At 42.3% G+C, this 24,045-nt stretch overlaps 1 protein-coding gene across 5 annotated transcripts; it reads right to left on the reverse strand.

Moving 5' to 3' along the window:
• Positions 1 to 492: 492 nt before the first annotated feature.
• On the reverse strand, positions 493 to 23,318 carry PNISR (PNN interacting serine and arginine rich protein). 5 transcript variants are annotated; one of them, XM_075862194.1, is made up of 12 exons: positions 23,155 to 23,318; positions 21,755 to 21,870; positions 13,751 to 13,939; positions 12,763 to 12,995; positions 12,445 to 12,622; positions 8,834 to 9,021; positions 8,313 to 8,450; positions 6,989 to 7,088; positions 6,456 to 6,509; positions 2,563 to 2,730; positions 1,024 to 2,050; positions 493 to 840 (listed from the first exon to the last, which is right to left on the reverse strand). In XM_075862194.1, the coding sequence occupies exons 2-12, from the start codon at positions 21,840 to 21,842 to the stop codon at positions 810 to 812; spliced, it is 2,394 nt and encodes a 797-aa protein (XP_075718309.1). In that variant the 5' UTR covers positions 21,843 to 21,870; positions 23,155 to 23,318; the 3' UTR covers positions 493 to 809. The 5 variants fall into 5 exon arrangements, with proteins under 5 accessions (XP_075718309.1, XP_075718307.1, XP_075718308.1 ...); XM_075862192.1 differs by having other exon boundaries at positions 21,731 to 21,870; XM_075862193.1 differs by lacking the exon at positions 23,155 to 23,318 and adding an exon at positions 22,994 to 23,070 and having other exon boundaries at positions 21,731 to 21,870.
• Between the last annotated feature and the right edge of the window lie 727 nt (positions 23,319 to 24,045).

The raw sequence follows: 24,045 nt of genomic DNA on the forward strand, positions 1-24,045 counted from the left end.
TAGTTCCACGGAGAGGCAGGGACTCCTAGCATCGTACATAAGTATGATGCTAGGAGCCCGGCTCCCTGCACTGAGTTCGGTCCGGGACTTCCGCCTGAAATATGTCCGTCCATTACGGACGTTAATGTGCTCGTGTGAACCCAGCCTAAGGCTGGAATCACACATGCAGTTTTTGAAGCAGTTTTTTTAAGCCAGCACAGGAGTGGATACAAGAGAGAAGACAAATCTGTCTTTCCTTTGTACTTTACCTTTTTTTTCTTTCTTTATTCACTTACGGCTTTGGCACAAAAACTTCATAAGGGATTCCAGCCGAAGACGGATTTTGTTTTTTTTACCAGTGGTTCACAATTTAAAGCAATAACCTACATTATCTATGCATAAAACACCTCAAAGCTTTTTAGTGAAGTTGCACATTTTAGCGGTATAATCACCATCTTCTATAGGAATTAAGCGTAAAACTGTTCTATGTAGAGCAAAACGGTAATGGAAAGGTTTTAACAAAAAAAATAAGCACAGTGCTTTATTAATATTACAGGACAGTTAACTGTTTTGAGAACATTACAGCTAAAAATAAAATACCCATTCCTAATTTGTTGAAAATATGCCATACAAAGTAGTTTTAGTATTTTCTTTTACTTCCAGGAGCAAGAAAATGGAAAAAAGATATATACATATTTAAAAGTAAGGAAATGGAAAGGGAAAAAGAATACATTTTTCACACCTACGTAGCCGTAATGTGCCTCTAGAATGAGACAAGCCTTTAAAACTCATGGAATTTTTAAAAAATGAATGTCATGGTCAGTGAGCCATCAGTGTTTACGGCGAACAGGTGTCGACGATCTGCGGAACAAAAATAAGCACAGTATGAGTTTAAATTACACTACAAAGATAGCTTTTTGGAAACTGATAGAAAAAAAAAAATTGTAAAAAAAATATAAAAAATGTAGCAATACCCTTTCCCACTCCCTTTTAAAGAAAATGCACATTAATTATATTAAACAATAGATTGAAAAAGTGTACTACCTTGATCGGGTCTTAGACTTGTGTTTGCGGCTTGCCTTCTTACCAGACCTTTGAGGTTTCTCCATAGAGCGTGACCGGCTACGTTTCAATTTCTTAGCTTTTTTATCCTTGTAAGCAGGAGATTCTGAACTGCTTCTTCCACTAGAATAGGCTCGTTTCTTACTTTCCTTGTTCGAGCCCTTTTTACCATCTTGCCTAGAATCCTGCCGAGACATCTTTGAGGAGGAAGACTCACTGCGGGAGAATGTCCTTTCACTCTCTCTCCTAGTTTTAATTTTCTCCTCTTGAATAGTAGATTTAGATTTATCTTCCCTCTTTAGCTTTTCTTTTCTCCTGTCCTTTTCGGACTCCCTTCTCTTCCTATCCACTTCAACACTTCTGCTCCTTGCCTTCTCCCTTTCTCGGCTATTGCCCTTATTCTTGGGTCTGTTCCTGCTAGAGCTCCGACGATGAGCATCACTTTTACGCCTCTCTCTGCTTCTACTACGACCATGTCTGTCTCTGGAACAACTTGCTCTTTTCTCTCTGCTGTGGCTCCGATCTTTACGCCAATCCCTCTCCACACTATTCTTACTAGACCTTCTCCGTTCGCTAATTTTTTCCCTGCTTCTGCTCTTCTCCCTCTGACTCTTGCGTGTTGTACTCCTACTTCTGCTACGTCTCATTTTACGCGGTGGTGACATACTATGACTTCGTCTCTTTTTCCTCTTGGGTAAAGAGGGAGATGAACTAGGACTACTTGAGGAACTAGAGCTGTACACACTACTGCTGCTGCTATGCTCCTTACTACTGCTGCTGCTGCTGCTGCTACTACTACTACTTGAGCTCCTAGACTTACTAGCAGTTGTCCTTTCCTTAATCTCTTTGCTGACATCAATTAAAGGTAATGCCTCGCTGTTCACTTTTTTCTTATCATTCTCCACATCCCCCTCAACTTTTCTTTTTTCGTGTACTTCTAAATTGTTTGGAAGATCTGTAACGGGCTCGTTTGCTTCTTTATCGCGTGCCTCTATTTGTAGTTTTTCCTCTGAAAGCAGAAAACAAGTTTGGATGACGTCATATTTTAACTGCTACTTACAATATTCTACTGAGGAAAAAAAACAACGAACATCTCTAGACCAAATAATATTACAGTGCTTATTACCAGATGTGTATAGAAGACTAACAGAAATGTCTGATTCAGGCCCGCCACACTTTCTTTAGGTTGTCAAATACATAAGTTGTAGGTCAGTTATGTACATTTGCTGAGAGCTACACATACTGCCATTCCTAAGCAATAGCCGAACAAATGTTAATCCAACTCAGAACGACAGGCGGTATTCAGCAGCTACCCATCCCTTTAATACTAGTTTTTCTAGGCTGGGAATACACAATGACGTCAACTTGTGATAGAAATCACAGAATAACCACAATGCCATCGCAACCTTCGTCTGTCCTATGTAATACAAGGTCATGGGTGACCTTACTAACATCGCAAAAAATCTTTTATTAAGAAAGCCGCATAAAACCAACATTATTGGAGCCATCAGTGGCCCTTACCTTCTAGTTGTCGCTCAAGCAGCTGTTGCTCTTTTTCTTTTCGCTTAAATGCTTCCAACTTTTGTCGTATCCTGTGACGGAGTTCCTCTTCATCAGTGTCAGAAGATTCGGAGCCTCTGTAGCTCCTCTCATCTTCACTTTCGGCTGACCCATAACCACCCAGTCCACCTGCATACATAAATCCCAATCCATCATGCAGCAATAGGAATGTTTCCACAAATTTCTTTTAAATTAAAAATTCCGTAATCAAGGTCTCTATGGTTCTTCATAACACATAGTACAAGTCTGAAATCAGTAGGATCTCTACACCACTAAACTTTCATAAGCTTGGAGAAGATCACAAGCTTTCTTGTCTGAGATGTCAGTCTATCAGTGATTTCTAGAATGAAATCTCTAAGGTCATCCAAACACATTGGCACTGATCAGTTATTGAAAATCTGCCAAAAAATTCTAAGCAAAGGGCCATTCAAACCAACGTCTGTTCACTTAGAATCTTGTGTCCGAAAACAAATCTCTGAGCAGTGCAAGAGGGTCTTCTAGCACATTCTAGAACTTTCTTTCTGAAATCCAGTGACAGAATAAAATTAGATTTCAGCAATCTGGTCTTTTCCCATGTATCTTTGACATATCAAAAAATCATGTTCCCTGTATTTCCCCTTTAAACCTGCTTATCATACAAGTCCTCATAAAATTATACTTTGAGCCAAGGGAATACCAATCTGAATCCAGGGAGTAAGTATTTTTTGTAACTAGTGTACATAGTGATATACAGCTAAATTGGACAAATATTCGATATGAGAAACTGAGTATTTAAAAGGAACAGTGTCACCCCAAATTTTTTTTTAATATGTTAAAGATGTTAGTGCTTTATTAAAAACGTTTGGATTAATTTGTGTGTTTGTGTGTTACTTTTTTCTATTTTTACACTTTTTCTTCCCTATGGGGGCTGCCATTTTTTTTTTCCATTTCTGTATGTGTCGATTAAAGACACATACAGACATGGAATACGGCAGCTCCAGTCCCATAGGAACTGCGAACGGGGCCCGTTCCATCCACTATCGTGTACGCCGCTGTGTGGGAACGGCACATGCGCCGCTCCCACACAGTTCAATTTGAAATGCGCGCCGTCCGGCGCCATTTTCCTGTTGACCGGAAGTCGCGGCCGGACAGTAAGATTACTACTTCCGGTCGCGGCTTCCGGACTTGTGCACATGGAGCAGCGGCAGCAGACGGAGCGGATGGACCGGCGGCGACTGGAGCAGATAAGTTATTTCTATGTATGTTTGTGTTTCAGTGTGTGTTTACTAGTGTATGTAAACCTTCTACACTGTGTGTTAGCTCAAAAAATGGCGACAGTGTAGGAGGTTAGACCGTTCAAACCCCTCGTTTCTCCCGGCACTAGCCAGGATAAAGGAGGGGGGGATTCTCAGAGCTCACTAGAGCGAGGGATTTTTACCCAATTTTGCAGCATAAAGCAATGTGGTTGCTTTACCACATGCAATGCTGCAATTTTGGGAATGGCTCCATCTAGTGACCAGTGCTGGGAAATATTATAAATTGAATCCAATTTATAATATTTCCTGACTCGTGAAAAAAAGAAAAAAAATTATAACTATGTTTAATCCCCCACACACTAATTGTTTAACTAAAAAAAACAAAACATGTTTTGCTGGCAACACATTCCCTTTAAAGGCGTCTTCAACAATCTGAAGTAAAATTAAATATTAGAAAAGACAAGTCGCAATTTCCTTCTATATTGTGCTTTTGTTTTTTTAATTGCTACCATTAGCAAAGTTGTGGCCAATTCCAAATTCCCATTAGGTTTATTGAATATTTGGAGAAATTGAAATTCAGTCCCTAACCACGTAAATCTTAGGCTGCACAAGACGGAGGCTGTCTGTGTCACGCAAATTCCTTCATTAAGTGAACTGAACAGACTCTCTGCCTAATTTTTATTTATTTTTTTAAATCACCGGTTAATACATTGAATTGTCCTCTCCTGGGAGGTGGCCAATTTTATTTAACCGTTTACTATATTTATTTTTTCTAGAAAAGTTGGATGAAAATTGGTACCGCTGTTACAACACCAATACAGATTCGTCAGGAGCTTTACCACAGTTCTGAATGAAAAATCTTCTGACTAGGCAGATTTGTCATTCAGCAGCATGGGAAAGCTGGGTGATTGTGAAAGCCATCATATCGAATCCAGTCATATTTGGTGGCCAGCCAAATTTAAATTAAAAGTTTCTAAAAAATAAAAATTAACCGGAAAAGGCTGACCCAAAGACTTAATTATGGGCCATTACTTAATTTTAGGGAAAATGCACTAAAAAGAAATAATTTTGTAAAACAAATCAAACACTAAAAAGTTAATAATATGGTACAATATATTTACACAATTAGATAGAACTATATAGATTATGACTAATGGTGACCCAGGAATGCAGTTAGTATCTTGAAGAAAAGACGTCAAAATAAGACATGTTGCTAAACTGTAGTCTCCCATATTAAAGTAAAATATATGTAATCATCTGATTTCTTTTTTTTAGCTTTGTGTTCCTATATAAAACGTCTTCTGCAACAACCATATATTGTGCCAAATTAGTGGAGCCAAAATGACAGCACCTTTTCACTGTACTGCAAGTATCAGCAGGAAACTGCAGCCAATATAAAGAAAAGCTCATCTTTTGGATTTAAAGGATAGGTAACGCATGTATGGCACCCTCACCGATTACTAGAACGTAGGTCTCAAGTCCCTGGGGAGCCCAATGTCTAGAACACTATTGGTAAAGCAGCAGCACTTTCAACATTTCTCTGAGAATGCTACTTACGACCCACCGTGGGGGCCCCATACTCATCGCAAGATTGAGGGTTCGTTCTGAACCCCCAGATCCTCCAATCAGCAGGACATTGAATTTAGCGGTAGTCGAGCAGATCAGACAATTATCCCCCATCATGTGGGTAGCTGATAATTGTCGATTCTGGGAATACCCCTTTAACCCAAATATATAATTCCATATAGAGGTGACTTGCAGTAATAAAGAGGGAAAAAAAGAAAATATAGGAAGTTCCACCTTTCTGTAGGGAAATAGTGAGTGTGTGTGTAGGTGTGGAAAAGAGCTGCTTCCAGACAAATGTTAAAAGAAATCGAGCATTTTAAAGGGGTGGTCCACTTTCAGAAAAAAAAATTTTTTTACTTTTTTTTTTGTATAATTAAAAGTTATACAATTTTCCAATATACTTTCTGTATTAATTCCTCACAGTTTTCAGGATCTCTGCTTGTCATTCAGTAGGAACATTCATTGTTTACTTCCAGTGGATAAAATTCTGTCCATGGTCATGTGATGGACACACAGGTGCACAGCTCGTTACAGTCTGTGTATCAGAGCTGTGTCTTCTAACAATCCCAGCACCTGTGTGTCCATCACATGACCAGGACAGAATTGTATCCACTGGATGCAAACAATGAATGTTCCTACAGAATAAAAAGCAGAGATCTTGAACTCCATGAGGAATTAACACAGAAAGGATATTGGAAAATTGTATAACTTACTCATACAAAAAAACAACATTAATTTGCTAAAACCTGACAACCCCATTAAGGTATAAAACATATTTCACATATCATCCATACATTGTTATGCTACAAAAACATATCCAGTATGTCGTATACAATGAGAAACTGATTAGTAAACGTGAAGCTGCCCATTAAGGAATCTCAACATTCCATATTTGTCCTTGTACAGATTCAATAGTCTACTCCAATCAGCTGCTGAAAAAGCTACACGTACAAATCTGCCATGGCATATACTGGAAATGTTTGTATTCAAAACCATGCACACTAGATAATCCGAGTAACCCCACCCCATCCATTGACAGTGAAACCTACTTACCAAGTCCAGTAAGGGAAGCCAGTGCACTGGACTGTGCCAGCTGCCTTGCAGGAGCTTTGTATCACATCAACAACAGGAACAACATGTTAACACACATAGCCACGACCTCAAAGTCATGAGCTTCTATGCAAAATTTATTACTAGTGCTGCTATTTGGGGGGAGAGAAGAAAGGTTAAAATACAAAATTCATAGGAAAACATGCAGTCTTTGCAACACTCCTAAACTGGCAAAATAGAAGCCCTGATATGGGGCTTAAGATACAGAATGCTCATATTTCTTATGTCAGACACACACGCTTAGAGATTTTCACTTAAATAAGCGCAGTCATAATGGTTCAATAATAGATCATATTTGATAATGATAATAAATCAGAGCAAGAAACGGTTAAGTTGCGGAGATAGAAGTATCTGGTTTAGAACATTTAGCTACATTTATATGTTCTACTTGTGAAGCACAGGTAACCGGAAGCTTCACTCATCCACATCACACTAAATAAGAAGCCATGCATTCAGAACAAAACAAAAACCTCTACCTTTAGTTGCTTTACGATGAGTCTCTTTAGCCAAACTGTAAATTTCTTCATTTGTGACATCCAAAAGAATCTCGGTTAGCAGCGTTTTGGTCATTATCATCTAGATAGCAACAAAGCATGTTTTATGTAGTTACAATGAAAAAAACACAATATATGAATCATTCCAGATAACTCTTGTGGCAACACCGGACTTGAATCCAACGCTCAAAACTTAAAGGGTAAATAAACTTTCAAAAAACTTCTAACATGTCACAAGTCTTGATTGGTGGGGGTCGGAGTGCTGAGACTCACACGGATCGCTAAAATGAAGCGGCAGAAGTGCTCGGGTGAGCCACTTCGTTTCTGATAGGCTTTTCTCGGAAAGCCGATGTAGCGGTGTACGGACCCAATAGAAAGTCCATGAGCCCGTACACCAATTGCTTGGCTATCCGAGAAAGCCGATTAGAAATGAAGCGGCCCAGTGTTCCTGCCGTTTCCCTTTAGCGATCGGTGGGGGTCTCCGTGACACCTACTGATCAAAACTTCTGCGACATATCAAATGTTTTTTGAAAGAGGTCCTGTCATTAGGTCATATAAATTGAACTGATTAACTGACCTGAATAGTGCTGTCTCACCGATCCCAGCACTGTTTTTCTTTTTTTCCTGGACCACCTATCCCCAGAGATATAGGCCACTGTTCTATTGGCTCCCTCTAAGCTCATTGTCTTTAGTTAGGCAACAGGGCGTGAACTACCCTCAAGCTGCCTTGCACTGATTGGTCAGCATCAGATCATTTTTCTCTTACCATTTAACATCAGAGGCAGGGAAGCTAGATCCAACCCAGTGGCTAACTACAGCAAATTAGCATATAGGATGGCAACACAACAGTGGGCCACACCTCTGGAATGGCAGGGGGTCTAGAAAGAAAACAAAAAAAAAAACACACTGCTGGAAGCAGGGAGACAGTGCTATTCAGGTCAGTTAACCATTTCAACTTATATGACCTAGTGACAGGTCTTCTTTAAATAAACCTTGTTCCCCCATTTGTGAGATTTGTAAAAATGTAAATTTTTCTGCTTCGATTCATACTCTATAGACAGCAGAATTAGTTTGCGAAATATAAGATGGGACATGTGGTACTTATTTAACACTAATTTCTCAGGCTGCACTGAAAGCAGAAGTCACATAACTTGCGATGACATGAGACAAGGTGCCCCCACCCCACGAAAATATGAATTGTGCGTGAGAAGAGAACAGCCACCCCCTATTTAAAAAAAAAAAAAGTCAACTTTTGGCTGTCCGCAGTCCTAATGTGGCTTTTGTACAACTAGGATAAACCAAGTACCAGTTGATATGCTCTCTCTTCTTCCGTTATTTCTGGCTCACTATTCTCTTCCTGCACAGGTGGAGAAGGACTGCGGCTGACTTTTGGACTAGATTTGTCCTCTTCATCTTCATCGTCTTCTTCCTCTTCATCACTGTCCTAAAAAAACAAAAATGTGTAAAATAGGCAATTTGTAAAAGTCTCTAAAATAAGTGCAATGCGTAGAAAGTCCCTTCAGTGCTCCATACAGTAGAAGCAGCCATGTACAATCAATACCACACACACACACAAAAAAAAGCCATATGATAGAAGAAAAAGGCTTATTGTAAAATTTCACCCTCAAGGGAAATTGGCTGGGAACAAATACAAAGATATTGTAGAGAACATACAAAACAGACACCACACATCTCGTCTAACCAAACTTGCCAATTCTCCTGAGCGACAGGAGTACCTTCTAGGTGGGGTTTGTGTTTCAAGGTCTAATCTTTCAGTAAAGGTGGTGAGAATGATTAAATGGTTAACTAGGTCTTGCTTCTACTTACAAACTTGCTTTTTTGTGGCAACCGTGGCCCATCACCACCCTCTTCAGTTTCTTGGTTCTTTATTTCCTTTTTCATTTGTGAACGCTGCTGTTCCATTCTCTCACGTTCCAACTTCTTCTGCTTTTCTCTTTCCATCTTCTCTAAACCCTCGCGAATCCACGCAGGTAAAGTCCTACGTTTCACTGCATCTACAAAAGACATTAACCCCTTCAGGACCCAGCCTTTTTTTTTTATTTTCGTTTTCATTTTCCAAAAGCCATAACTTTTTTATTTTTCCGTCAATATAGCCAGCCATTTGAGGGCTTGTTTTTTGGGGAATGAGTTGTCGTTTTGAACGGTACCATTTGTTGTACCATATAATGTATTGGGAAACTGGAAAGAAAATTCTATGTGGGGCGGAATAGGAAAAACATCGATTTCTCATTCTTTTGAGGAGTTTCCTTTTTACGGCTTTCACCATACGGTAAAAACGGCATGTTAACTTTATTCTAACAGTCAATAAGATTACGGTGATACCAAATGTATATTGTTTTTTTATGTTTAACTACTTTTACAAGGAAGAAACCAATTGTTAAAAATAAAAATGTGTTTTTTCGCCACATTCTGAGAGTCATAACTATTTTTTTGTCGATTGAGCGGTATGAGGGCTTAATTTCTTGCGGGGCGAGCTGTAGTTTCAATTGGTACCATTTTGGGCTACAGGAGACTTTTTGATCACTTCTTATATCAGATGTGAAGTGACCAAAAAAACCTGAGAATCTGGCGGTTTTACAGCATTCACCATGCGCATTCAATAATGTAATATTTCAGACTTTTCCGGATGCAACGATACCAATTTTGTAGTTTTTTTTTTACTTTTTAACATTACTTCAGAGTAAAAATGGGAAAAGAGGGGCTTTTTGAGCTTAAATAAAACTTTTAGCAGTGTAAAAAAACAAAAACGTTTACTTTCTTTTTTTTATACATTTCATTAGTTCCCTAGGGGACTTGAACCAGCAATCAGTATATTGTCATTTTTACAGGAGAGACATGGCTTAACAGGAGATGAAGGCAGGCAGAACTGTGGGGCCTTCATTAGGCCCCTGGGCTGCAATGACAGCCATTGGCGCCCCTTGATCGCTTTGCGGGGGGGGGGGGGAACTATCAGAGGGGGCGCCACCCTGTTTTTAACACCTTAGATGTTGCGATCGCGCAGCTAAGAGGTTAAACAGCACGATCGCTGTTGCTGGCTTTTAGTCCCGGGTGTCAACTGTAAAACACAGCTGACACCCGTTGCGTACGGAGCAGACTCAGCGGATGAGCCTGCTCCAAACACCTCCCCCATCACGTCGCAATAGCACACCATGGCGCGGGAAGAGGTTAAGAGGGAAGTCCAGCATAAAATAATGTTGTGAGCGGAGGATATTTGAACAGAATTCTATGGCCCCTTCAGTTAGAGAATAAGCTGGATCGGACCTCTTGTACCACCAGGGATAAAACCCAAAATGTCACAATTATTTAAAGTTGGACCACCTCAAAAAAAATAAGCTTCCCCAATCAGATACGGTTTTCTTACATGCACTGGAAAAATAACTACAATATCCAAGTATTATTTTAACCCTTAAAGGGAAGGTGTCGCGAAATATTTTTTTTTTAATTTAAATTTGCTTTTAGTAGATTCAAATACATTTTATTTATTTGTGTTTTTGTGTTGTACTTTTCTTTTTTCTTACTTTTACTTCTCTATGGGGGCTGCCATTTTTTTCCATCTCTGAATGTGTCGATTAACGACACATACAGAGATGGAATACGGCACATACATCCCCATAGAGAATGCGAACGGGAGCCGTTCCATTCACTATAGTGTACGCGGTCTGTGTGGGAACGGCGCATGCGCCGCTCCCACACAGACCAAAAGGAAGGTCTTCGGCAGAGCGACATCCGGCGCCATTTTCATGTGGACCGGAAGCCGCGGCCGGACAGTAAGATGACTACTTCCGGTTGCGGCTTCAGGACGTGTTCCAGGCAGTGAAGATGCGAGGAGTAGGAGCGGCGGCAGGAGCAGGTAAGTGATGTTCGTGTATGTGATGTGTGTATTATGTTCGTGTTATACTGTCTGATTACCACTGTATCTAATCCTCCTATACTGTGTGCCGCCATTTTCTGAGTGAATGCACAGTGGATGAGAAGATTCAACCACCTCCTTCTCCTGGCACTAGCCAGGATAAGGGAGGGGGGATTGTGTGAGGACACTAGAGCGGGTGTGTCTACACAAAATTTGCAGCATAAAGCTATGAGGTTGCATTACCACATCGCAATGATGCAATTTTGGGAATTGCTCCCTCTAGTGACCAGCACATGGAAATGTTATAAATTAGAATCTAATTTATAATATTTCCTGACTTGTGAAAAAATTAAATTAAAACAATGTTTAATCACTTATATACTGTTTAACTGAAATGTTTTTTTAAAATTTCTAGCAACACATTCCCTTTAAAGGGGTTGTCCACCCACGGACAACTGGTAACCTATACACAGGATAGGTCATCAGTATATGATCGTTTGCCTCCTGGCACCGGATGTCCATGCCAGAGGCATATGGTTTCCGGTCACGGAATAAAGGCTGAGCTGAAGTACTGCAGGTCTGAAGCATGGCCGCCAGCAGTAGTCGGAGCCTTCTGCTTCCAGCACCAACTACTGAATACCCTTCATAACATCCGGTGCTAAGAGGCAGCTGATCGATGCAGGGTACGGGTGTAAGCCCCGCACCGATCATATATTGATGACCTATCCTGTGGATAGGTCACCAGTTGTTCGTTGGTGGACAACCCCTTTAAGAACAGAGAACTTGGTAAGGAGTAGGTCCTCTGTGTTTGCCAGATTGAGATCTAACAAACATGTTTAGTAGGATAGTTACCACAAATCGCTTTTTCTCGCAGGATATTTAATTGTGTAAAATTTTAAATCATTCCATCTTTGCTGTAATAGAAATCAACTGGCTGATAAACAGCAGGTATGGCGGTAGTGCAGGGGTCTGCAACCTTCAGCACTCCAGCTGCTGTGAAGCTAAACTACAAATCCCAGCATACCCCGACAGCCTTTGGCTCGAATAATAAAGTCTTTGGCTGTTAGGGCATGCTGGGAATTGTAATTTCACAACAGCTGGAGTACGGAAGGCTGCTGACCCCTGAGGCAGTGGCTACACATACGCTCCTGATCTCAGGTCAGTATTGCCATAAAAAAGGTGATCTATTTCCCAACAAATCTTGGAGACCACGGCAACGAAGAGATCTTGATGTAGATTTTTAAACCAAAGCCAGAAGTAGATTCAGGAGGATGAAGTCGTATAGGTCCTTCCTTGATATTTCCCATTCCTTTTCAAACCACTTTGGGGTTTGGCTCAAAATTCTGCATCAAAATCTGCAATAAATACGCGATGTGTGTATCCAGCCTGAATGTATTTATGGGAAATATTTCACATAAATAAACGACAGGATGTCAATATCCAATCTTTGTTGTATCACCAATGAAATACAAAACACAATTTTGATTGAAATTCAAAGTGATAGAGTAGCATTATATTTTCAGCGATATGTAGCTTCATTATTTAGCTGGTTGTAAATAATACATACCGATCTGTAGAGGCTCTTGCTTCGGTGGTATTGGTATGGGTGAACGCTGTCTTTCCCTGAAGGATGGCCTTTCCCTTCTATTAGGGGGTGGTGCAGGTGGACCTGGAGGTCCAGGTGGTCCTTGCTGCCAATACGGAGGGTGAAAGCCACCTTGAGGACCATACCCTGCAGAACCATGCTTAAAAAAAGATACATAGAGTTAAACCCAAGGCAATCTGTTTAGCAACCAGCTATGCAATGTTTAAAATGTAAACAAAAACGGATTTCATTTTTCCATGTAAAACCCAACTAAAACACAAATAAAACTTCATTTTTCACCTGGTAATCGAACTGATTCACTGGCCCCATGGGAAAGTTTTCAGGAGGTCCACTGAAACCATGGTTATTTTGGTTAAACATATGCCTGCTGTCATTAGTAAAATCTCCACTATCCTGGCTGTTGCTGTCTTCAGATGCTGGAACAATATCCATTGGTCCAGGTGCTGGGGGTATCCATGGCTGCTCTGGGGGAGGATGGTGAGGTGGTGGTTGGTGGTGCATTCCGACCCATTCTAAACAGAAGTGACAAGCAAGAACAGGAACTTGAGATTTCGTTAAATAATCAGATCTGTTGCCTTTACAGCATTTGTGTACCGAGTGCAGAGCCAAGGGGCCGTCATGACCATCAGCACATTACCACAACTGCCTCAATTCTGCTGACAGAAGTGGGAAGAGAAGAAGTTTCAGAGATTTTATCTAGTTCTCTACTACACATATTGTTACGAATTGTAAAGGGAGCAATTTGGTCACTGGAAACATATTAGGGATTGACGGGTGTTACTCTTCTCCAAGAAAATGTATAAATCAGCTTTCAGTGTTCTGTTCACGTTTTCAAAATAGACACCAAATTAAAAAGATGGCTTATAAAAGGGTAGCTAAACTATCAAAAAACTTCTGACATGTCAGAAGCTTTGTTCGATGGGGGTCTGACCACTGAGACCCCCACCGATGGGTAAAAGGAAGAGCCCAGGTGAGTGCTGAGCAGCTTAGTTTCGGAACGACTTTTCTCGGAAAGCCGAGTAATTGGTGTACGGGTTCAGACTTTCTATTGAGCCCTTTTACCAATTGCTTGGCTTTCCCAAAAAAGCTGATCAGAAACAAAGCGGCTCAGCACTCACCTGAGCGCTCCTGCAGCTTCACTTTAGCGATCTGTGAGGGTCTCAGTGCTCAGACCATCACCGATCAAAACTGCTGACATGTCAGAAGTTTTTGGAATTTTAGTTACCCTTTAACTAGAAAATAAATGCTAATAGATCAAATTACTTACCTGGTTGCCACATTCGATTAAAATTGGGATCACCTTGAAAATTATGATTGTTGGGGACAGGTTCTATTTGTGGAACTGGTGGCAGATCTTGTCCATTGGGCATTATCCCTTGCTGTTCCACCACTCCTTGCCCTGTGGCCTCACGTTGTGCAATCCATGCCTGGGCTAATGCTGCCCAATCAATTTGACCTTAAAAAAATGAGGGGGAAAAAAACAGAACAGTTTAAAAAGGCATATCGAAACAAGAAAAAACTAACTGTATATACATCAGTATTAGAGAACAGGGGTTGACCTCTGCACATACCTGAAATCATATTACTACTTTACAATTAAAAGAGGACCAAAACAGAATTCATAAAGGTAAGCGTATATGATTTTTTAGATTGCCAGCGGAAAACATGGATCTGTGATATAAACAGTGGTGTCACATTATTATGACCACCAGCTAAATCCAGAGTAACCGCCGTGTGCAGAACGGACAGCAGCTAGACGGGCTGGGAGTGATCAATAAGGTGCTGGTAGGTGGTCTCCGGTATCTGGAGCCGTGCTGACTGCAGAACATCACACATTTGCTGGAGGGTGCGTGGAGGAGGATCCATAGAGCGAACAAGACAATCGAGGTGGTCCCACAGATGCTCAATTGGGTTCAAGTCTAGCAAATTAGGGGGCCAGGGAAGTGCTTGGAAGTCTGGGTCGTGCTCTTCCAACCACGTGACAGGTCACATTGTCTTGCTGGTAGATTCCATCTGCCCCAGGTGTGATCTGCAACGATTAATTCATACCCACATCGGTTCAAAGTGCCTTCTACATGTACGAGTAGACCCAGAAAGTGCCATGAAAAACTTCCCCAGACCATAACGCTGCCACCACCAGCTTGTGTTCTTCCAGCAATGGCTGCAGGGTGTTTGTTCTCGGACGTTTCTCGCCTGACACGCCAACATCCATCCGTTCGATGAAGCAGAAAACATGACTCATCGGAGAAGGAAACCCTTTGCCAATCATTGCTAGTCCAATTCCGATACCGCGGTGCAAATTAAAGCTTTTTTCCCCCTATGCACCTTTGTTAACATAAGATCAGTGACCATCCGGCTGGGAGCCCCATACGCAGTAGGGTTTGCTGAACTCTTGTTTTATACACACGTCTGGTAGCCTCTGGTTGATTTTCACGGTGAGCTGCTCCTCTGTAGCGTGTCGTTCGGCCCTCGCACACCTTCGTAGCAGACATTCACCAATGGTACATGGTGCTCCGCAGTTTTTACATCGGTTATTCCCAATGGTGCCATTTGTCCACTTACGATACACTTTCACCACAGCAGCACGCAAAAAGTTCATAAACTGCGCTGTTTGAGAAATAGTTCTGCCACCCCTGGCCCGAAAGTCAATAATCATCCCTTTTTGCAACTCTGATAAATCCCTCTTTTACCCATGGCAACGAGTGTTATGTGTTCAGACAGCCTATCGTACACACGACACATCACTTCCTTCATGGGCTACACGCTGCTGACATCAAAAGTAGGAGGTGGTCATAATAATGTGACTCGACCGTGTATAAATTCTCAGAAACAGGAGGAACAGCCTGCGACACATTCATTTTCAGAGCTGCTGGCTGGCTGGGAGAAATCACGTGATACACCACGTGTCTGCGTATTCAGAAAGTGCTTTCTTTTCAGCCCCACCACCTGTTTGGCACTTTGGGGGGCTGTTTAGTGGATGCGATTAAACTCGTGGAACTAGAAGGGTGCAGTAACACGCGGCAGATTTTGTGGCAAAAACGTCTGTGACTTAAAGGGGTTTTCCCATCAAAGACATTTATGGCATATCAACAGGATATATCAAATGTCAGATAGATGCAGGTCCCACCTATCTCTAGAACGGGTACCCCTAAACCCCTTTCTACGCTCTGTGTTGCGGCTGAAACTTGTGATTTCTGACCCAAGAAGAAACCAGAGTAGCTCGCTGAACTACGCTGTTTCCCTAAGTCCCATAATAGTGAACGACCGTTACGGAAAGAGCGTAGCATGCGAGCTCCGCTGTTACCGTAACGAACATTCAGCTCATGGTTGGGAATCACACGAGTCAGTCAGAGCACAGAGAGGTAGAACAAGATTTAGGGTGTCCCATTCTAGAGAGAGGTACAGGTCCCAGTGGTGGGACCCACATCTATCTGACATTTGACATATCCTGTGGTTATGCCATAAATGTCCATGATGGGATAACCCCTATAAATTAATTCCCATTTATTTTAATGGAACTTGCAGAAATCCATTCTCCTGCTGCCAAAACACCCCCATTCATACCAATAGAACAGAATTTCTGCAACAAAATCTGCCCAATGTGACTTCACCCCAGGGGTATATTTTGGAGCATAAAATTATCGTATTACGCTCCAAAATACACTTGAAATACGGCTGCAAACAGCTTCCATTATTTCAATGGGAAATACACTTGAGGCATATTTTTATGCTGCTGAATTTAAAAAAAGCCTCGTAAAAACACACTTCGTAAAGAAGTAGTAACATGTCACTTCTTGAAAATGTTTCACAAGCTGATTTTCCAATGACACTACAAAAAACACTTTGAAAATACGCCTCAAAAACGCAAAACTTTTTCCAAATTAGCTTCAAAAACGTCAGGATACAGAGGCGGTTTTCTCTTAAAAATCAGCCTCGTATTTTCCTGCTTCAAACATAAGACGTGTGAACATAGCCTAAGGGTGAATTCATACAAAGCGTTCTCTCATGTTTTTGGTGCGGTTTTATGCGTCTTTTTGCCCAAAAACGTGGTGGCCAGATGCTACTTTAAAGTCTATATTAAAATACGATAAAGCCAACATACACAGGGGGGAACTTAACAGTTTTATGCCACTCAAGTAGCTTTAAAAAAAAAAAAAAAAGTCACATTTTTGCGCACTCAATATTTATTAAAACCAACACCAGAAACACATGTAAGAAAGTATGTAAAGAAGGCCCAAGTCTAAATTCGCACACGTAATTTTTTTAAAAAACTTTCGATGCAGTTTCTTTAGTCAAAGTTAAAGGCTATGTAAACCTTTGAAGGGCAGTCAGTGTGTTTGGTGTAACTTTATAATTTTTAATAAAAATTATTTTTACTTTTTGGGATACAACTGCTCTGTATTCTCTTTACAGAGCAGCTGTATCGTTTACTATAACCTGAATCCGTCGGTACCATGGACCTGACTGGTTCAGTGTCAGAGGGTCCTGCGTCCCCCTGTAATCTATCACATCTTAGGCTGGGTTCACACGAGCACATTAACGTCCGTAATGGACGGACGTATTTCGGCCGGAAGTGCAGGGAGCCGGGCTCCTAGCATCATACTTATGTACGATGCTAGGAGTTCCTGCCTCTCTGCAGGACAACTGTCCCGGACTGTAATCATGCTTTCAGTACGGGACAGTAGTTCCACGGAGAGGCAGGGACTCCTAGCATCGTACATAACTATGATGCTAGGAGCCCGGCTCCCTGCACCGAGTTCGGTCCGGGACTTCCGGCCGAAATACGTCCGTCCATTACGGACGTTAATGTGCTTGTGTGAACCCAGCCTAAGGCCCCATGCACACGACCGTGCCCGCAATCACGGCCCGCGATTGCGGGCACGGCCGGCCGCTGACTGACAGCCGCATTTTCGGGCCGTGCTCCCATACGAAGTATGGGAGCACGGCCCGCAAAATGCGAAAGAACGGACATGTTCCATAATTCCCGGAACATTTCCACGGCACGGACACCCTTCCGTAGTGCTACGGAAAGGTGTCAGTGTTCAATGAAAGTGAATGGCAATTGCGGTCCGCAAAAACGGAGGTTTTTTTTACGGTCGTGTGCATGGGGCCTAAGTGATGAACTAACTGTAGATGTGATAGATTACAGGTGGAGACACGCAGGAGCCGCTTTCACTGAACCAGTCAGTTCCGCGGACCTGCCGGGAACAGGATTTAGCTCTACATACAGCACAATTCCCCAGAGGAAGCCGGAAGGGCGAAATCCAGGGTCGGGTGAGTGTGTTTGGCGTGCCGCTCATGCTTTTACCATTTTATTGAAGTTTAAATGTGCTTGAAATCTCTGTCTTTTGTAAGTATGGAATAAAATTTGCGCGACGAGAACAGTATTGAAGGTTATTGCACTATTGTTTCCTTCTTATCGTGCAGGAGACATACAGTAGGTATTTTTTCCACTAGAAGACGTCGGTAAACCGGCTGCGTCTACGTGGAACTACAAGTACCAGTGGAACCATCTACACCCACACTGGATCGTGGATTATCCAAAAGCCCTAACTTTTTTTTTGCTTCGACATAGCCGTATTAGGGTTTGTTTTTTTGCGGGACAGATTGTAGATGTTCACGGCACCATTTATTGTACTGCATAATGTACTGGGAAGCTGAAAAAAATTATTTGTGGGGTGATATGGGCAAAAAAACAGCGATTATGCCATTTTGGGGGGGGGGGGTGTTTTTACAGTGTCCATCAGGCGGTAAAAACTACATATTCACCTTATTCTACATGTTGATACGATTACGGCAATACCAAATTTACATGTTTTGCCACTTTTAAAAAAATAAAAGTATTTGTTAAAAAAACACAAATGTTTTTTGTCGCCATAACTTTTTTATTTTTCCATCAATTTAGCGGTGTGAGGGCCTAAGTTTTGCGGGGCAAGCTGTAGTTTTCACCGATACCATTTTGGGTACGCGACTTTATTGAGTTTTTTTTGGAGTGCTAAGGTGACCAAAAACGGCAATTTGCATGTTATAGTTATATATATATATATATATATATATATATATATATATATAGTTATTTTTTTTTGGGCCTTCACCGAATGGGTTAAACAACGCTATATTGTGATAGTTTGGACTTTTACGGACAGGGCGATAACCGTTGTGTTAGGCCCTGTTCACAGTTTTTTTTTATACTGACGCGGAAACCGCTTCGGAGAACACGCCAAAAAACTTCTGAAAATGCCTCCCATTGATTTCAAAGGGAAGTGGATGCGTTTTTTCCAGCGGAGCGGAAAAAAACGCTCGCGGGAAAAAGCAACATGCCCTATCTTCGGGCGTTTACATCTCTGAACTCCCATTGACATCAATGGGAGGCAGAGAAAGCGTATTTCGTTGTGTTTTTGCCCGTGGCGCTCAATGGGCGAAAGCGAAAAACGCGGCAAACAGCGTGCAGGCAGATCAAAATCTGCCTCAAAATTCCAAACGGAATTTTGAGGCAGAATTTTCTGCCTGCAATAATCTCCGTGTGAACAGGGCCTTAACTTTGACATTTTTTTTTTTTAACCCTGCTTTAGTACGTTTTTTACATTTTTTTTTTAAATAGTCCCCCTATGGGACTTGAACCAGCGATCGTTGGATGCAGGGCTTCAACGGAGGCAGGGCTTAAAAGGAGTACAAGGATGGCAGACCTGGAGGCCTTCATCAGGCCCCCAGGCTGCCATGACAACCATTTTCATTGGCCAATTGCGTCGCAGGGGCAGGTTGGCGTGTTTGAGGGGGCCACCCCTGTTTCTTAGGGTATGTTCACACACACTATTTATGGCCGTAATTTGGGCGTTTTTACCCCGAATTACGTCCGAAATAGCGGCTCCAAAGCGTCGGCAAAACATCTGCCCATTCATTAGAATGGGTCTTACGATGTTCTGTGCCGACGGTCATTTTTTTTTACGCCCCGCTGTCAAAAGGCGGGGCGTAAAAAAGACGCCCGCGTCAAAGAAGTGCCTGTCACTTCTTTAGACGTAAATGGAGCTGTTTTCCATTGACTCCATGGAAAAACAGCTCCATTTACGTCCGTAATTGACGCAGCGAAAAAGCGCCTCAACATGCCATGACGGCTGAAATTACGGAGCTGTTTTCTCCTGAAAACAGCCCCGTAATTTCAGCCGTTACGGACGCTGCCGTGTGAACATACCCTAACAATTAAAATTACAGCGGTCGCGATTGACTGCAACATTTAAGGTGTTAAATGGGCGAAATTATTCCACCCTTTGCAGCGAGGTGTCGGCTGTATAACACAGTCGTCACCCGCTGAGTATGGCGCGAGCTCAGCCCGTGAGCCCGCTCCATACTTCCCCTTAACGGATGTCACCTACTAGTACGTGACATGTCGTTAAGGGGTTAACAGTGCCGTTTTAATTATAAAAAGTTACACCAAACACACTGACATTTTTAGTTAAAAAAAAATGCCCTTCAAAAGGTGTACATAACCTTTAAGTGAAAATATAAAGGAAAGACTTAGGGCTTGTCCACACACACAATGGAATTGCAATTCCGTTGAAAAACGCAGACATTCCGCTGCGGTAAAAACACACCATTTCCTGCGGTTTTTACGGCATAAAATGGTGCGTATCGATGGAGACAAACGCAGCAATTCTGGCCACTTTCCACAGCAGGAATTGATGTGCTGCGGTCTGAAAAATACGCACCGCTGGTCAATTTCTGCTCGGTATTTTTACGCAGCGTGGGGATGTGTTAAATCTCATCCACTATGCTGCTACTGTATTCTGCTGGGTTTTTTCCATCCGAAATTCCGCCTGGAAAAAACGCGGCAATTCCGCAGAGTGTGGACGAGCCCTTACTGTCTAACTTCTCTACTTTGTATCCACTTCTGTGTTTAGCTGAAAAACGGCATCAGTAACTGCATGCGGGATTCCAATCTAAGCAGAAATGGACTTACGGTGTGGATTTTTAAAGCCTCAGCACGTCAATGTCATTTGCTGATCTTCCGCATTTAGCTTAATGGGGAAGTCAAAATCTGCAACAAAACCTGTACGTGGCAAAATCCACAGGTTTACAAAATTTTTAAAATAAAAAAAACACTCTACTCTGGTAACGACAGAGGTGACATGCGTCTACACGCCTCGCTGGTGGCCAGGAAACAGACAGGCAGGGGACCAGCATAAATTTGGGAACAAAGATTTTTTTTTTTCAATTTTAGCCGATCAACATAACGCAAACCTGCACCCAAATCAGACCAATTTGCTGTGGATTTGCCTGTAGCTTCCTCCAGATTTCTGCAGCACATCCAGTACAAAGAGATCTTTCAGAAGGCCGGAATGCGTGCGCATTTTAACGTCCATGTGTATTATGGCTGCAACACCCGCAGTTCAAATGAATGGAACTATATAGGCGGAATGGGGAGGATGTGGTGGCTTTAATATGGATGTCAAAATACACCAGTATTCCAGACCTATGAAAGGGTCCTCATGGCGTTAACAATGATATTCTTATTTTAATAGATCGGTCAGTGAGAGATTCTCTCTAAAAAGGTGGAGCAAGGCTTTATTCACACGTTTTTTGATCCTGTTTTTTCTTTTACATCATTGGAGAAAAAAAAAAAAAAAGTTACTTATAAAACAGGACACCTATCTTGATGCCATTGATTTTTATTATACCAAAAACATGATCCATCTGAATCCTGTTAATAAACAGGACAGAAAAGAGGAATTTGCATCATTTGTGTGTCCTGTTGTATCCCGTTTTAATGATAAATTTGCCTACCAAACAAAAAAAACAGGACTTTTCAAACAGGATGCAAAAACATGGTGTGAATCTAGCCTAAAAGATGGATTTAATGACTAACTGATAAACGGCTATACAGGTAAACCAAGGAATAACGAAATAGGCATTTTATATTTAGAGCATAATTAATAATGTACCGGATTTATAAGCAGCAACAATTGGATACACGGTACCAAGCGTACCACACTTCTTTACATATGGCAATTATTCAATATTGCAAAGAAGTTGAAAGAATAGTCACATGGTAAAGAGATGTAAAGAAACAACCATTTTCATTTACAAGATATTGAGCGATTAGATTTACACATAGCAATTTGCGGATCTGACGATTGAATAAGCACTTCCGAGTCTTTACACACAGAGACGATCGTAATGGACTAACACAATTAGTAGAAGATTGTTGAATTGTACACATCAAAACCATACCCAATAGAAGTGAACTACTTACTTGCTGCAGCTTCTAAGCACTTACTTGGGTCTTGCTGGTGCTGAAATGACTCCATCCATTGTTGCTGATTTAATGGCCATTGCTGCCAAGGCTGCCCGCCTTGATCCCACATGCCTGCCACGTAGCTTACAAATCACTGCCTGCAGACAAAAGTTGTGTTATTACTTCTATAAACATATAAAAAGTCATATATAGTTTTAAAGGCGATGAACACCTTTGAAATCGTGTTTGGTTTTTTTCATAAAAATGTCTATCAATGTGTTTGGTGCAACTTTCAAAATACTTTTTATTAAAAACTATCCTTACTTCTTGAGATACAGCAGATTTGTATCCTGTATACAGAGCAGCTATATCTTGCACTAAGACCTGAATCTGTCAGGGCCACGGACCTGACGTAATGTGCAATGCCAGGTAAACATTAGAAGAGCAGCGGTGACGAACGCCCCAGCCCCTTCAGTCAGCTGATTGGCAGAGGTGAATACCCCCCCCCCATCTGATCTGATATTGATGGCTCCTAAAGATAGGCCATCAATATACAATGCCTGTTTACTTAGTGTTCTTATTCTTCATGAATAGGAGGGCTTTTTAATTACTTGTTAAAAAATAAAAAAAACTCTAGGTCCGTACATGTACCCATCCCACTTCTCTCTACAACGTATAGGACACCCTACATTGCCCAGAAAGGAAGTCCCCACTGCAACTGGTTCACTTAAACTGACAGTTTGTGACACGATCGCAGCAGGGACACCCATTGGCGGGAGCCATTGATGGACTTGAACACCACTGCAATGTTTGCACTCAGGGCAGCAAATTCTACAGGGATTTAAAAAACAAAAAAAAGTAATCTTATTCTTTATAAAGAGGACACGTCACAGAACAGCAGCCCAAAATATGTTCAGACAGTTACTTGGCAACTGGGGGAGTGGCCTGCGAGTGACAACAGTGGATGGCCATACGCTTTAGAAGGGGCATTTAGCTGCGCCGGAATAGGGAGGCCGGGAAATAGCGCTGGATCGTGCATACTGCATCTGAACAGGGCTGTCAGATCACATCTCCCTGTATCTGGGTAGTGATATTCTCACGTAGAAGCCGGATCTCCCAGGAATAAATGGCAGCCGTATACTGCACTGAGAAGCACAGTGATTTATACAGCAGCACAGCGCAGCCCCATGTGGCCCACACCAGTCACACAAGGTACTGCAGCCACACTCCCCCGCCCCGATCTATTATAGCATGTGCCTGCAGTAACCAGCTCTCCCCCACCTTCCTGCATGCCCGGGAGGAAGAAAAGAGATGGACCGTTAGACCCCGAGCTGCGAGCGAAATATGGTCAGCACCAACGCAGCCTTCCGCGCGTGAGTGCTAGGCCTCGTTGCCGCCGTCAAAGCCTAGGCCATGTCTTTCAAAACCCGCCAGTCACTTACATGCAAACTACTGGAAACCGCTATATCGACCCTCTCGAGGCTAATCCGACCGTTCACGCGCGTTTGCTGCCGCTCTTTCAATAACACCGGATCCTTCTATGGCGGCCGAGCTCTCCTGCCAGACAATATGGCGCTGCTGGATTGGAGAGCGGAAGTGATCAACAGTGAGAGGTGGAAGAGAGGCGGTCACCGACACTACAGGGAAACTGTTGTCACACTGCCCCCTGCTGGCTACACTATAAGAAGTTCAGCGCTCAGTGTGTAGTTTAGACATGCAGCGAGAGGGGACAGATGCCGAATGGAAACGAAATCTGATTTTAGCGCCTGAGAAGGTGGAAAACGATATTATAGGACAGGACAGGTTTACCTAAACTAGCCATACTCGATGACTTCTCTCATGCAATGTGTTGTGATGCGTTAAGATGATTTTTTGAGATCGCATTACATAAAATCGGATGAGATTTTTGGCGCGTGGCCTTTTTTCAAAAGCAAAAAATCAAAATCACATTACAACATCCTGTAAAACTATAATTTCATATTGTATGCAACTATGATAAACAGTGGAGTCGCATTATTATGACCACCGGCTAATCACCAGAGTAACCGCCGTGTGCAGCACGGCAGGGGCGGACATACCGCATGTGCAGCCGGTGCAGCTGCACAAGGGCCCCGCGTGGGAAGGGGGCCCGTTCCTCTGCTGGCCGACTCAGTTCTCAGCTGCGCGATGCTGAGGACTGAGACAGAGGCCCGTGGACCACTGGCGTAGCTATAGGGGTCGCAGCGGTCGCAATTGCGACCGGGCCCCGAAGCCAGGGGGGCCCACGGCCCCCCGCACCACATCAATAAAAAGTTACTATAGTAACTCGGGCCGCGGGCCCCTGTTACTATAGT

Source organism: Rhinoderma darwinii, chromosome 4, assembly GCF_050947455.1.
Source record: "Rhinoderma darwinii isolate aRhiDar2 chromosome 4, aRhiDar2.hap1, whole genome shotgun sequence".
NCBI lineage: Eukaryota > Metazoa > Chordata > Amphibia > Anura > Rhinodermatidae > Rhinoderma > Rhinoderma darwinii.

Excerpts from the sequence above, each read along its gene's own strand:
- PNISR (XM_075862192.1), bottom strand. The coding sequence starts at position 21,842 with ATGTGGGATCAAGGCGGGCAGCCTTGGCAGCAATGGCCATTAAATCAG. Across the intron at positions 9,022-12,444 it reads GCAAGAGCCTCTACAGATCG|ATGCAGTGAAACGTAGGACT; the intron begins GTATGTATTATT and ends TGTCTTTTGTAG. Across the intron at positions 2,051-2,562 it reads GCTTGAGCGACAACTAGAAG|AGGAAAAACTACAAATAGAG; the intron begins GTAAGGGCCACT and ends TTCTGCTTTCAG.